The sequence below is a fragment of the Rhinopithecus roxellana genome, chromosome 6 (genome assembly GCF_007565055.1).
Source record: "Rhinopithecus roxellana isolate Shanxi Qingling chromosome 6, ASM756505v1, whole genome shotgun sequence".
Taxonomy (NCBI): Eukaryota; Metazoa; Chordata; class Mammalia; order Primates; family Cercopithecidae; genus Rhinopithecus; species Rhinopithecus roxellana.
Window position 1 is genome coordinate 91159833 of NC_044554.1, and position 15259 is coordinate 91175091.

General features: G+C 39.4%; 1 protein-coding gene across 1 annotated transcript; it reads right to left on the reverse strand.

Annotated features, from left to right (window-relative positions):
• Nucleotides 1-2316: 2316 nt before the first annotated feature.
• On the reverse strand, nucleotides 2317-13420 carry SFRP4 (secreted frizzled related protein 4). The gene is made up of 6 exons (XM_010381719.2): nucleotides 12666-13420; nucleotides 10940-11020; nucleotides 10780-10845; nucleotides 8715-8913; nucleotides 6004-6067; nucleotides 2317-4051 (listed from the first exon to the last, which is right to left on the reverse strand). The coding sequence occupies exons 1-6, from the start codon at nucleotides 13108-13110 to the stop codon at nucleotides 3866-3868; spliced, it is 1041 nt and encodes a 346-aa protein (XP_010380021.1). The 5' UTR covers nucleotides 13111-13420; the 3' UTR covers nucleotides 2317-3865.
• Nucleotides 13421-15259: the final 1839 nt, after the last annotated feature.

The window sequence follows — 15259 nt, forward strand, 5'->3', positions numbered from 1 at the left end:
ACCCAGATGAAAACACGTATGATCAAGGGAATAGTTCTCAAATTAGCATGTCTAAATGTCTTTAAACCAAACTACATTCTATATATCCCTCTGTGATAATATTTTTGTAGTATCTGATAATTATAAAAGTAACACATGCTCATTAAAGTACAGAAAACATTTATGCCTTGCACTCTTTTTTTTTTTTTTTTTTTTGAGATGGAGTCTCACTCTGTTACCCAGGCTGGAGTACAATGGCATGATCTTGGCTCACTGCAACCTCTGCCTCCCTGGTTCAAGAGATTCTCTTGCCTCAACCTCCAGAGTAGCTGGGACTACAGGCGCCCGCCACCACACCTAAGTTTTTGTATTTTTGATAGAGACAGGGTTTTACCATGTTAGCCAGGATAGTCTCGATCTCCTGACCTTGTAATCTGCCCGCCTCAGCCTCCCAAAGTGCTGGGACTACAGGTGTGAGCCACTGCCCCCAGCCTATGCCTTGCACTCTCTTCTGGCAACATTTTTTATGGTCTTTAGTATTCAATAATGCAGGAAAGTTATTTGTGTCACAAACACCTATCTTACCCTGGCATGACTTGAGAACCACATTTAAAAGTCCATTTTCACAAATTATTGGTAAAATAGACTCTGATACATCCAAGCTATGCAACCGTCCAATATAAACCTACTGTTGCATTCTTTACGTGGAGCAATTTTCATGCTGCCTTATTAAGTTCATATAACAAAACAGAAAGAAAGACGCAGAGGATTGACACCAAAATGCTAATTTTGACATTTTGAGTAGCTACTTTGACATTTTGGGTCTTTTTGTTTTATTTCTTTTCTTTTTTTTTTTTTTTTTTTTTTTTGCTTATCTCTGTTGTTTGAATAATAAGTGGGGATATTCCATTGCTATCCTAGCGTTCAGCATCTTCTTTGGGGTGCTTTAAATTAAAGCAGTTACTCTATCTTGGGTACTTCATTCATCTGGAGAACATGGCTTGCTTCCTTATCAGTTAAATCACACAGTTGACAATTAACTGATATTATGACTAATAATATCAGTTAATTACTGATATATTGTTGGTTGGCATGCCTCTCCCTATGACGTAATACATCTTTCAGTGTAAACTGCTTTTCAAAAGTATTTTCCGTTAGGAAATATGGTCAGTATTAGCATAAATTAGACTATAACAAGAAGCAGAAATTTGTTATCCTGTTGCTTTCTATGGTGATAAATAAGTAGTCCCTTTAGCAGCCTAGATTTATGTTACCAAAAAATCAGTGGACTTTGGACTGGTAAATCAAAATTCAGGAAATTTGAAGGCCCGAATTGGTCTCTAGCTATGTGCAAGAAGTCAGAAAAACTTACACAACCTTTCTCCAACAAGCGAGGTTATGACTTCTGAGGTCTTAGTCAACCTTTTCATTCCATGATTCCAAATAACTATTTTTGCTTTTTGAATTGGTAATAATAACAGGTACATCCTTGCAGTAAAAACGTGCTCTTCTTTTTTACTCAGGAACTGGTTACCCCAACCAGAAACACCCTCAAGCTACTAGGGGGTTTGCTGTAAGAATGCGATAGACAATCTTATAGGTATCCAAGGTTTTGTTGTAAGAATGCAATAAGCAATCATATCGGTATCCAAGGAGAGAAACCAAAAGTGTGATCAGACTGCATTGGTTTAGAGCTGAAAAGTAAGAACTAAGGCTATTTATGTAAGTTCTCATGTATCTTAAAAGGAGGCTAGACAGAGAGCATCTATTAGCAGTTCTGCTATACTGTAATTCTTCAGTTCCTATAGTTAACCAGTTACATTATCAAGTTTAATTGTTAAAAAATAGAGGAGGTTGCATAGGCTTTTCTGGCAGTTAAGAAATCTATCTATCTATCTATCTATCTATCTATCTATCTATCTATCCATCCATCCATCCATCTATCTTTCTATCTGTCTATCTATCAATCATCTATCTATCCATTCATTTATTTATATACTTTGAGGGGCTCAAATCACTATTTCCCAGTGGCCAGGAGTATAGGAAGTGCTGAGAATGTTGTCAGCTGATGGTTCACAGATGAAGGGAGGAGTTTTGTCCAAGATGGCCACCAGTTACAACTTTAAATTTATGATAAATATGGAGAAGGAGAAACAATCTCAGCGAGGGTTTCCATACACCATACACTTAATGAGCATTTGCATCCACCGATGTTCCAAGCATTCTGGGGCATAATTGACAAGATCAAGAACTTTCCTTGCTGAGCATACTCCTAGGCCCGAAAATGCTATTTAAACAAACGTATCCCAAGGTACTAATGAAGGATACACACAGACATTTGACTATTGAGATGTTTATTCAGTATGGTCAGTGAAGAAACCTACCTAAGTATCCAATAGCACAACAGTTTGTTGAGTAATGCATACTATGGAATGTAACACAGCTGTTAGAAATGAGGTGGTATCTGCTTTCTTGACATGAAAACATATCTCACTAAAGGGCCAAGCAAAGGAGGCAGGTTATGAAACACATGTATAGCAGGCTCCTAGTTTTATTTATTCAAATCGTTTTATAAGTGCATAAGAAACACCTGGAGAATAATATGCCAAAATACTAATAGTGATTACCTCTGTGTAGTGGAGAGTAGGATTAGATAGGGCTTTATTTCCTTTGGGCGTTGTGCATTTATTGAATGCCTTATAGAGAATACATGCCTATTGTGTTAGCAAAAGGCCAATAAAATTGTTTTTTTAAATAAATGCCTCCAATTGTCCACAATTATGAAATTTGTTGATAAAATACTGCAAGATAAGTTCTTCTTTTCTGATTAAAGTATCCCAACTGTCAAGTAATTCTCATTTCAGAGATGGAACCTCAACTTTCCTCTCTGTATATTTATATTTAACTCCTCTCACATGTATTTAGGCAAAGAAAATATTTAAGTGAAGAAAACAAATTTTTGGCACTCACATGAAGGCCATTTTTATACTTGTCAAATTATTCTCAGGGTGGATGTCCTGGGAAGTGAGATGAGTGACGTACCTCTCTTGTTGTGGGTATAAAATACTTGAGCATTAGCCAACTAATTAGTACCTAACTCCTAATGGTACAAACTCACTGTTTCTGGTGCTGCTTAAGAGGGTGTTGACAAGAAGCATCATGATCATGAAATCAGGTAACCAAAAAACAGGAATCCAGACATTGTCTGCCTCTCCTTTTTATTTATTTTTCTTTATTATTATTTTTGTTTTTAGAGTTTCTAGCTAAAAACAGAGCTGAAAAGTCATTGTAAAAAAGACACATTATAATTTTCCATATGCTACTTCTCTAGATTTTTCAAAAAATCCCCTTTCATCACAAAAATCCTTCTGCAGACCACAAACACATAAAGATCTTTTAGACATTCATTCCACTACCATTCCTTCTTAGAAGCATTAGATTTTCGATCTCATTTTAAAACATCACTAACATTGTAACAACAGATACCAAACGGTAATAAAACATACTGTAAAAACTTACATGTTTTGTTTGAAATATGGCATTTATTTTACAATGCACATATTAGGTCAAATTGTAACAAGCATTATTTCCCCTACTCTCCTAGAGTATGCACACAGGTTACTCTGAATGCAATGCAGTAAGCCTTTTCCACCAACTTTAACTCACCTTCTGTACCAAAGGGCAAACCTACCACTATGGCTTGTGATGGCTTACAAAGAAAAACTGAAGCATAGCATTAAGAAAAATGCTGCAAGATGTGTCTATGAAGAGCACTGCAGTGAGTTGTTAGGGCAAGGGGCACATGGCCTTGCATAGGCTGTCCCAGGCAATGCCCAGCCTCATCCTGTAAGGAAGTCGGAAGTCTCCGTTTTGGAAACTAGTTAGCTCACACTTTTTTCGGGTTTGTTTTCTTCTGGGCACTCCTAGTTTTAATGTTCTTCTTGGGGCTGGCTGGTTTGGGAGCAGGAGGCTTTCCCTTTGGTTTGGGGGGATTACTACGACTGGTGCGCCCAGCTGTTTTCTTCTTGTCCTGAATTGTTCTCCGCTGTTCCCGCAGCCTCTCTTCCCACTGCTGAAAGGCAATTTGTAAACATGACTGTTAAATTATCTCATCCCTTTATGGTGCTCAGCTAATATCAAAATTAAGGCAAGTTTTTCACTGTAATATGCTAATGACGGTAACAATTGTAATAGCTACCCTATGTCAAGCCCTTATCAGGTACCAGGTGACTCGGAAAGTGCTCAGTGTGTGATGAAGTTTTCACGTGCATTAATTTCATTGAAACAACAGTCCTTCTAAATAAGCACCATTGACAGGGGCAGGAAACAAACACAAAGAGGTTATTTGCAGGCCACAGAGCTAGTAAATGTCAGAGTCAGGATTCAAATTCACCCACTCTGACTCCAGAGCCAGAGGCCCTCACCCATGCACTTTTGACCACTAGCCCCATAATGCAACATTCCTACAGTGCAAAGTCTTCTAAAAAGGCTCTTATTTCATGGCTACTAGCATTAGTTTACCCCATGTCACTAGGAAGTCAGGGGTTTGTTCACTTCATTCTCCCACATCCAAAGGAAGACAGAGGCCCCTTCTACACCTAGTCATCCGCTAACGTGCTAGCTATCCAGATCATTGGGAAATGAGTCATTCTGAAAAATCAAGTCTCTCTGATAGCAAAAAATTTATTCTTTAAATAGCTCAAGTAAGGAACAACAAAAAAGTGAGTCCGATTGAATTGTCATTGCTTTATATTAACACATATGTCCCTGCTTGGTTAGAGTCTATTTCATTCAGCCAAAAGTTTGACCACAGTCATCAGCTGGGTATTATCCTAGGCAGTAGGAATGCAATGAAAAGAAAAACATTGTCCCCACTGTGCTACGACACAATTCTAGTCTATTCTAAACTAATAAACTCATTACAGTATGTTGCTATCATGTGGTGATATTTTCAAATTCCTACTGAAGTTTATTGGAAAATATGCTGCAAAAGTGAATGGTCCCACAGCTCTGATTATTGAAAGCTTTCCTCTCAGCAAGCTCAGGTTCTCACGGTCTGTTTGCCTTCTGTATTGATGCTTCTAATCTACTGTAGTCCTGGAAACCAGATAACCAATCCTGCTAGAATTTCCTGTCTAATAGAACTAAGCATGCTTCTGAGCAGCTCATGAGTTGTAGCTCTGACTTAACACAATAGTGTTTGGTTCTCTTATTCAGAAGTACACTGACTAGGGGAGGCTGTGTTCTAACTACATTCTCCATAAGTCATTGTTAATATATACTTTCCTCTTGCCCGGGACTTTTCATTGGTGCAAACTAAGAGAGTACAGGTAGTAGCAATATGTTTTGTGAACCTGTAAACATAAATTCTTCTTAATGAATATGGACATATTTTGCAGAGAAGGGAAGCTTTAAAAATTTCAAACCAATTACCTGATGTCTTTAGATTGGGTTGTAATTTCACATTTCTGGGCAAAAAATTATTTAACTCCTCTAACTGAATTACCAATATTTCTATGATGTTACCACAAAAATCCTAGATTTGACTGCAAAACAATTACTTTTTGTGTATGATTTTTGACAAAAGTCTTAAGTTATTATAAATATAGGAAAAGATTCTGCTATGTATAGTGATAGGGTAAGTTTTATTATCAGATATTTCCACCCTTCCAAATATATGTCAGATTTAGTCTCAATGGATATTAAGTCTGCTCAAGGATCTCATGTTTCACTAAAACAATTACATGTAATAAAGAAACAAAAGGCTCATTTAACTTGGAAATAACCAGTACATTAGTATTAAACACAACTTCACAACCTTTGAAGTTGAATGACAGATTCCTGGTAAAAATTCTGAGTGAGAATAGCTACACTCTTAACGGCCTATTCAAAAGACACATACTGTTGTTATTGCTGGCTCTTATGAGAGCTTGGAGATGAGACAATGGGAAGAATTCCCCAATTCTAAAGAAATCTTTTATGTGCACTTACATCCATCTTCACAGTGTCGTTCATGATACTTACTATGGATCTTTTACTAAGCTGATCTCTCCATTTTTCAACTAAGCAATTTTCAAGAAGCATCATCCTGAAAACAAATTACCTTAGTAAGCAGATTTTTGTTACAAAAGTAAAAAGCTAAAATTACAGAAAATTTAAAAAAATTATTCAATAACCCTTTACCCCATAATCCACATATCCACCATTTAATTTTATTGGTGTTTCCTTTCATTCCTCCTTGTAACAATATTTATTACAGTTATTAGACCACATCGTGTATTTAGATGATCTGTAAATTTCCTTTTGTCATTTTATGATCTAAATTTTCTGATGTAATTAGAATAATTAAAAAATATAATGTTAATAATGTAATATTATAAATATGGATATCCATAATATATCCAGCATTTTTTTATTGCTGAATTCCCTTTTGCTTAGCTATGATTACCAGTGTTGCATTGGATAACCCTGTATACAGTAGTGTGCACTGGCTTATTTTCTTAGGACAGATTTTTAAAATAGAATAACTGAGTCAAAGGGTATGTATTTTTTAAAAAGATTTTCAATGCATAGTGCCAAGTTGTTTTCAAAATGGTTGCACTTTTATCCAATTCATTAACATTAAGCATTAGGTGAAAATGGAATCTTGTTTTTATTTGGATTTAGAATCAAGGAGATAATTTTTTAAATGTTTACTTACTATTTGTATTATATTTGTATTACTATTTGAACTTCTCTATATAAATTTATGTACATATATTTCTATATCGTGATCTTGATGTTTAAATATTAATTTTATGAACTCTTTAGTAAGAATACAATTTTTTCATATCTTTTGCAAGTATATTTATCAATTTTTATTTGCTTTTCTATCATTATTTGTGATTTTTATGTGTATAATATTATGCGGTCAAATACGTGTATTGATATTTTTCCTTGTAATTTCTTACATTAGTTTTATGTTTACAAATTACTTTGCTTTTCAGATATATTTAGTCACCTAATTTTATCCTGTTTTTTTAAGTTCTTACAATATTTATCTATTTAATCCATTTGAAAGTTATTGTATAGTATAATATAAAGTGCATTAAAACCTGTTTCAAGAGTTTTTCCTCCATTTTATTTATCTTTACATCCACTATTGCATCGCATGGTTTTAACAAGTGTAACTTTACACCAGTTTTGCAGGTCTCATAAAGCAGATTTCCTCTCTTATTTTCACAATCGTCTTTACATACCCTTACCAATTTATTAGAATCATTTGTGAGGACATAAATCCCAATTATCCAAAAATGTTTTTACTGGAATGGATTATAATCCATTCACCTCTCCAGATAGAATGAAATGACTAGCAGCCTGGTATCCCCAACTGCATCTCTAGCACTGCAGCAGATGCAAACACCTTGGTAGAGATGAGTCCAGAATCACTGATTGCTTCTTTAGGGAGACAAGATACAAGCAGAGTCTGGCTTTAAAACCAAGAATACACGGTGATATCCATGTTGCAAGGAGGGCACCCAAGTACTGATAGAATACAGAAAAGTGAAGTTAGTTCTCAAAGTTGTTTTTGGTTTCTTTTCAGAAGAATAGTCTTAGTTTATATCTAGAAGAAACAGGTGAGCATTAACAGCAGAGAATGGGAGGGATGACTTGTTATGTAAAACTGAGTGATTTTGCTGGAGAACTATACTGCAATCAACTTACAGGGCCCAACATGGAGGCTGGGCTCAAGAGTTTGACTTTATATTATAAGTAATGTACCAATATCCAAAAATATAAATAAATAGATAAATAAATAAGAAGAAGGAAAGAGAGGCCAGGAAGACAAATACACCCAGCTAGAATTTTTGTGTATGAGTGTGTGTGAAGCATATACATATTTGTTTATGCTTTGCCTTGTGATGTTTGAATTGAGAATCACATATTCGATTCAGAAATCATCTTAAAGTGTGCGTGTGTGTGTGTGCAATACCCTATCAAATATTGTAAAGTGTTTATATGGAAACATGCGGAACTATAGTCTCAGATGCCTACTTACTTGATCTGTAAGCTATTAAAGTGGCCTTAAGGATTTAGTATTTGTGACTCTAAAATTGTTTGAATGATTTGAAAAGAATTGTTCTTCTTTAAAATAATTGACTTGCCTATAAATTTTGAAATCACTTAATGAATTTTGAAATGGATTTTTTTTTTTGAGACGGAGTCTCGCTGTGTCGCCCAGGCTGGAGTGCAGTGGCGCGATCTTGGCTCACTGCAAGCTCCACCTCCCGGGTTCCGGCCATTCTCCCGCCTCAGCCTCCGAGTAGCTGGGACTACAGGCGCCCGCCACCGCGCCCAGCTAGTTTTTTTTTTTTTGTTTTTGTTTTTTTGTTTTTTTTGTATTTTTAGTAGAGACGGGGTTTCACCGTGTTAGCCAGGAGAGTCTCGATCTCCTGACCTCGTGATCCACCCGCCTCGGCCTCCCAAAGTGCTGGGATTACAGGCTTGAGCCACCGCGCCCGGCCTGAAATGGATTTTTAAAGACTCTATTCAAATACTCATATTTTGATTTTTCCTTCATCCTGTGAAGAATTGACAGTTAGAATATATGCTATTCAAACAGAGGCATCTGTTAAACTAATTTTTTTTAAAAGCCATTGGCATATTTTTGTTATATTTTTAAACCATGACTGCTAACGGAGATTGAAGTTTTTCTAACAGTGTGCAGACAGTTCCTTCTGCCTCTTTGTGCCTACCTTGAGCGCCACTCGTAACACATGATGAGAACATCTTGATGGGGCAGGATGTGTGGACACTGGCAAGAAGAATTCGTAATGAGAGGGACTTGAGTTCGAGGGATGGGTGATGAGGACTTGAAGATCTCTTTTACATCCACCACCGTTGTGACCTCATTGCAGCCACTCCTCTGCACAGCTTTTATTTTGGCATGAATAACTGCAATTTAAAAATAGATAAAAGTGTTGTTGAAGGTTTTGGGGAAAAACTAGGGATGGTGTATTCATGCCAACTTCTGAGCCTCTCTTAAAGAATCACTCCTGTAATTATGGTTATGTCCAAGCGGCCTGAGTGCAGGCAAAAAGCCCACACAGTCATATGCTAAATGGATGGTGTCCTATATTGTCAACATTGTCTTAAATGTTCTGGGGCATACTGCAAGATGGGAAAGCAAATGGAAAGGCAGGTTTTAGTCTTTCTCTGCCTTTAGGTCAGTAAAAAATTCACAGTATTTGTATTCTCCCCTGTGGTGATTCGAAGTGAGGATCATATATTTTCAGATCAGAAGTCATCTTAAGGTTTGCATTTCTTCCATCACTCATCTGATGCTTCAGCTGCTTCTGTTTTACAGAGATAGTTATTAGTCATAACATTTTTGAAGTGGAGGGAGTCTCTGAGGACTACTTTTAATTTCACAGACTGACAAAGTAGACCCATGGTGAGCAGAGATAGAGCTGTTATTACAGATGGCTGTTAATGTCACTGTCTCTGACCAAGTTTTAAATGCTGGTTTCTGTGGTCTCTTGTTATTACTGCCTCCCATAGAGTTGTAATCAGCCTAATATGGCTCTGTCTTGGATTCCATTTCAGGCAGCCAGTTTATGAATACACCAAAGGACTTGATTACAAAATGGTTTCTTCATCAAGGTCATTCCAAGGCCATAACACCCAAGAGAACAACATGACAGTGAAACTCAGATTAGTATCTCAGGCCGGATCTTGGCAGAGGAGGGACTAAGTAAATCAGATTAGGATGGTATCTACATAGAGCAGGCTTTAAGAAAAAAAGCTACAGGAAAAGATAAACTACTTTTTGTTGTTGCTGAATTACCCATATTGGCTAAATATGATCCTTAAATCTGATAGCTTTGTAAGAGCTTACTTTTTTCAGATTTTTATGTTTCTGTGATCCTCCTACTTTCACGTCTGATATATATCCTAAAGTTTCTTACTGATATAAAATTTCAATTTGCAAGATGAAAACTAAGTCAGCAAACAAAATAAGCATTTTCCCTAAAACCACTTTAGGTTATTTCAGCAGAAATAATTTAAGACATGCAATGAAATATAAAGTAGCCAGCCCAAACAGACGTTTTTAAAATGTCTGCCTTTTACATTTCTTTTTGAACTGAAAAAGAATATATGTTAATTAAAATTACTTTCAGATGACAATAGTGAAATTAAAATTACTTAAAACATTTCAAATTTCATGATTGACTTATTCTTGAAAGAAAATGCTGAGTGGTTCTTTCAAGTAAGAGAGAGGAGGGCATTTAAACTATTTCAATAGTGTAACCATAGGATTTTGTGATTAACATATTTTTTTCACAGTTTCTTTAAGATGTTAAATATTTGTAGCTATTCACAAGTAAAAGGATATGCAGGCAGATCTTAATTCTCTGGGCCTATGGGCCTTAATTCTCCGACTCTCAGATAATCAGATCCACTTTCCCATTCTTTCTGCAGCAGTAAAAACTCAGGAAGAGAACAGGTGGGATGTGCCATCCAGGCTGATCAGCACTTCTTACCAAGACAAGGAGGATCAAGATGTCAAACTTTTAATCTGATGCATGTAATTGTTATCACCTGGATCATTTCCTTTGTTTGCACTTGATTTATCCAGAAAAGCAAGACATTTTGCAGTTGTTATTGTGCCATATATTAATAGAATTCACATAATCGACTAGAAAAATAGTCAACCTTTTGTTTACTTTGTGACTAGCTTTAATGAGAGCAACCGTATTGAGATTCCAGCTTTGTAATGAACCAAGTCTCAAAAGTCAATGGCTTTAACAGATGACTTACCGTAGCTGTAGTTTTTGCTGAGATATGTTGCCAAAGTTGGCTTCACCTTTTTACACTTGCACCGATCTAAAAAAGGCAAAAGAGGCAGAAAGTTGGAAAGAGTACAGAAATCACTCTGGAGAGGAGAAGTAGAGGGAACATCCAAGAAGAAAGAACTCACCAGGGCTTAGGCGTTTACAGTCAACATCAAGAGGCCTTTCCTGTACCATCATGTCTGCTGTGATGTCTATCCACTTAACATCTGAAACACAAACAGGACCACATGGGCGTGGTTGGTGATTTGGTCTATTCACCCAGCTGGTATAAGGAGCCCTCTGAAGATATAAACTAACACAGTATCACAAAAGAATAGTACTTAATAGTAAAAATGGGCCAAGTGAGGTGGCTCACGCCTGTAATCCCAGCACTTTGGGAGGCTGAGACGGGTGGATCACCTAAGGTCAGGAGTTTGAGACCAGCCTGGCCAATATGGCAAAACCCTGTCTCTACTAAAAATACAAACATTTGCCAGGCAAGGTGGTGGACACCTGTAATCCTGGCTACTTGGGAGGCTGAGGTAGGAGAATCACTTGAACCCGGGAGGCAAAGGTTACAGTGTGCTGAGATTGTGCCATTGCACTCCAGCCTGGGTAACACAGCGAGGATCCATCTAAAAAAAATACGTATTTATACAGCAAAAGCGGCATGTGACTGTTGACTTCTCCTTTCATAGTGATATCCAGGGCTTAGGAAAGAGATCCTCTGGGGGAATATTCGCCTATCCAAGCACAAATTGATGTGAATGTATATCCATTTAACCTCACTGGTATATACAACCCAACTGGATAAATCACATCACTCTCTCCCAAAGTCATATTGAAATGTCAATTTTCCGAGTTAACAGTTTATATTAATCAAAGTAACCAAAATATTTCCAAATCCCCACCTCATATCTTGCAGTGCAGAAACAGTTCAGAGGTATATAACCAAAACCAAGCGTAACCCTCTATTATTTATATAATTTAAACAATAAATATGTTTTTTCCCCCTAAAACTCTAAACTAGAGAGGAGTTTCCATTTACCCCATTCACTTGACCACTCCTCCTTCATGTTTAGGGCAATGCTCTGGGAATAAGTTCAGAGATTCCAGCACAGCAATATCATAGTCTCTTTAAATGTGGGGTAACCTGGGTCAGAGAAAGCCTGGATAAAATAATGCAAAAATATTCCTAGGTTTCATTTCAAGAAGTGAATTTAAACTTCTCCTTCTTCCTAGAAAAACAATCAAATGACCAAAGGAAAAAGAAGGAAGTGGAAGTGGAGATGGGGTTAACTAAAATGCCACAGTAGTTGGCTCGGGGTCAACGACCATGAAACAGACCTCACAATTTTCCAGGGAAACTGCAATTACAAATCTCACTCCTGGTGGGAAGCAATGACCATTACTGCTTTTCAGAAGAAAACTTTTTAAGAAGTAGCACTAAATGGAGCGAGTATTGGCACCTGCCTAGTGAGATTATCTTGGACATTAAATGAGTGAATAACGTGTAATGTGCTTAACACTTGCTCAGACACCTAGCAACACCTGTTTACTGCTATTATCATTCCTGTTACTACTGTAAATGCAAACATCGTCGAAGGCTCCCTTTGTAAGCAAAATCTTTTTTTTTTTTTTTTTTTTTTTTTTTTTTTTTTTTCCTTAAGGGGTGCAGCGCCCTTCGCTAGCTTCTAAAATTCCTACGGCGGAAATCAGACTTTTTCTGAAGAAAATGTTTCTCCCATTTCTTCCCACCTCCTACAAGCCTCAGAAGCCCCCAGCAGCCTTAGGTGTGGCCGCCTAGTTCTCAAGTGGCAGCCACAGCCCCGGGCGCCTCCTCGCCTCCCTCCATCCTTCCTCCGGCCTCACCCTCCGGGAGGTCCGTGACGATGGCTTCAGGCGAGATGCACACACCACGGTCATAGACGGGCAGCTCCTCGCAGGCCAGGTTTTCGGGCCAGCTGTGGTTGTACATCTTCATGAGAGGCTCGCAGTCGTCGCGCGCGCGTTGGCACACCGACTTGCACGGCTTGATGGGGTCGTGCAGGAACTCCAGGGTGCAGATGGGCGCGTACATCGCACACAGGAAGAAGCGCAGCACGGCGCTGCAGTTCACGTCCACCAGCTCCTCGTACTGCTCGATGGCCAGGATGGCGTTCTCCTGTGTGCTGTGGTGCAGGTGATTGGGCATCCGCGTGATGTTCCAGGGCATGTGCCGGCACATAGGGATGCGCACCGCCTCGCAGGGCGCGCCGCGCACGCCCAGCGCCAGGTGCAGCCACAGGCACAGCGCCACCAGGATGGAGAGGAACATGGCACTGCCCTCCCGCGCTGCGACCCTGGTAGACAGAAAGCGCCCCTCTCTTCCTGCCACCTTCGTCTTTAGCTGTCCCTTCGCTGAGGAGAAAATCCTCTGGGGCGCAGGAGAGTTTCTTCCCCCAAACTCCAGTCGGTAGCAAAGCGGGATCTCGGCCGGGTCCGGCCGCGGATCTCGGCCGTCTGGCACACAGGGCACGAACAGCGCCAGTTCTCAGCCTTCGGGGCGCGAACCCGCCCGGGCAGCTCCAGTCCCGGACTCCGCAGCTCGGAGCGCAGCCAGCCACGGCCATTGCGGGACCCTATTTATCCGGACACCTCCCCTGACGTGGGCTCGGAATGCTCCCTTGGCAGCTGCAGTCGCGGCGCGGGCTCCCCCTTGGCCGCCCCACCCCCAGGCCCCTCGGTGCAGAAGCGGTGACATCATCCCCTCTGGGCCGCAGCCCAGGGCTGGAAGCCTACTTTCCCCCTGAAGTCCCTCCTTTTTAGTCTGGCCAGTCTTTTTTCTTCGGACCAAGAAAAAGAACCTCTGGCAGTTGTTTTCGACACAGGATACAAGAGGGTGCGGGAGAGAATTTCAGGAGAGAGAAAGACACTCTTTGGCGTGAAAACTGAACTTTGCTCCCTCTGCCTTAGAGTTTTTCCAAGTATAGATTTGGGGGGAAATAGAAGCTTCTGCTGCCCTCTAATTCTGAAATATATTTGCTTTCTCCGGTAGGCGGCATGAGGAGCGCTAAGGACAGTTGGGACACTGTCCTGCGAGGCAGGGGAGAGTGCAGTGGATGTCAGAATAGGAAGGACACATTGTATAAATTACCCTACTCCGCCCTTAGTTGTGTGGAGTGTGGTTTGTTGTTGTTGTTGCTGTTGTTGCTAGTAGACAGTTTGGGCCGAAATTTTTCCAGTATAACCCTTGGTTTGTTTCTGCTCCAGGAACTTAACAGAACTGGGGGAAGGTGTGTTAGCATCTTCCAGCTTGGAAAATGTCTTCCAACATTCCCTCTTCCTTCTAACTCCCTGTTCCCCTCTCCAGCATTAGTGGGACCCAGGAGAAAACATCAGACACCACAATCTGAAAGGTCTCCCCTGCTCTGATCCTTCATGCCAAAGGATTTCCACCTTAGCAGCCTAAATTCTTGATTTTTGATGTGCTCAGAGACTGTTGCTTGAGTTGAGTATGGGATGCAAATATGTATGCTTTGCTTTCTCTTTTATCTTATTTGCATTAGGAAGAGGTAGTAAGTTCAACTGCTGGCTCAGCTATCCACAGAAAAGGGAGGTTTTATTTATATAAATTGATGTATGTCAATCTTCAGGTGGTAAGACTTCTGGTATATGCTATTTTTTAGGGCATCAGCAATATGGAAACATGTTCTCTGAATGTTAATCTTTAAAAGCATAGTTTAACTTAAATTTAAGGCACACAATTTTTCTCTCCAAAGCGTAAACCTACGCAATTAGTTTAGTTTTGACTGAGGATTAAAACTGAAGACTAAGGATTAAAACAGCCGAGGAAACAGCAAGCGCAAGTGACATCTACTGGGAATTTACAATGGTCAAGGCATGGAGCTAAGAACTTTAAATGCATTATCTTGTTTATTAGGGAACATGAATTAAACATAGTAAGTGAAAAGGATAAATGAGACAAATACATTTCAGGATTCATCCAAAGAGTGGTTCTTACTTAGGGGAAGTCCACAGTGTTCTTACACTTACAAGCTCCTCTAGAAAGGTAATCCAGTTCCTATGGAACAGGTCTCAACCTCCAAAGATGCCAAGCCAGGCTAGTAAAATATCATACGAGGAGGAAAGCCCAGATAACATCTCAAGCCATTTCTAGCAGTAAACTCCAATGAGCCTAAACCCTCCACTGAGCGAAAAAGATTTTCAGCTGTAGTTCCTACCAGGGGAGCAAGAGAAAGAGCTGAACCACCCTACACTTTTCCTATGAGTCTGAGCAGGACAGACTTGTAGAGGGCTCAAATTTCTGCAGCCAGTTTGAACCTGCTGCATCTGTTTGACTATGTAAGTACCAAGTCACAAAGTCTTGTGGGCTTCCCTGATGTTCTCTGAGGCATGCCCTTTAAGAAAAGGTAAGAGGAAATGAAGACCCCTTCTTTCTAAAGCTCTATGCCTGCCCCATTCGG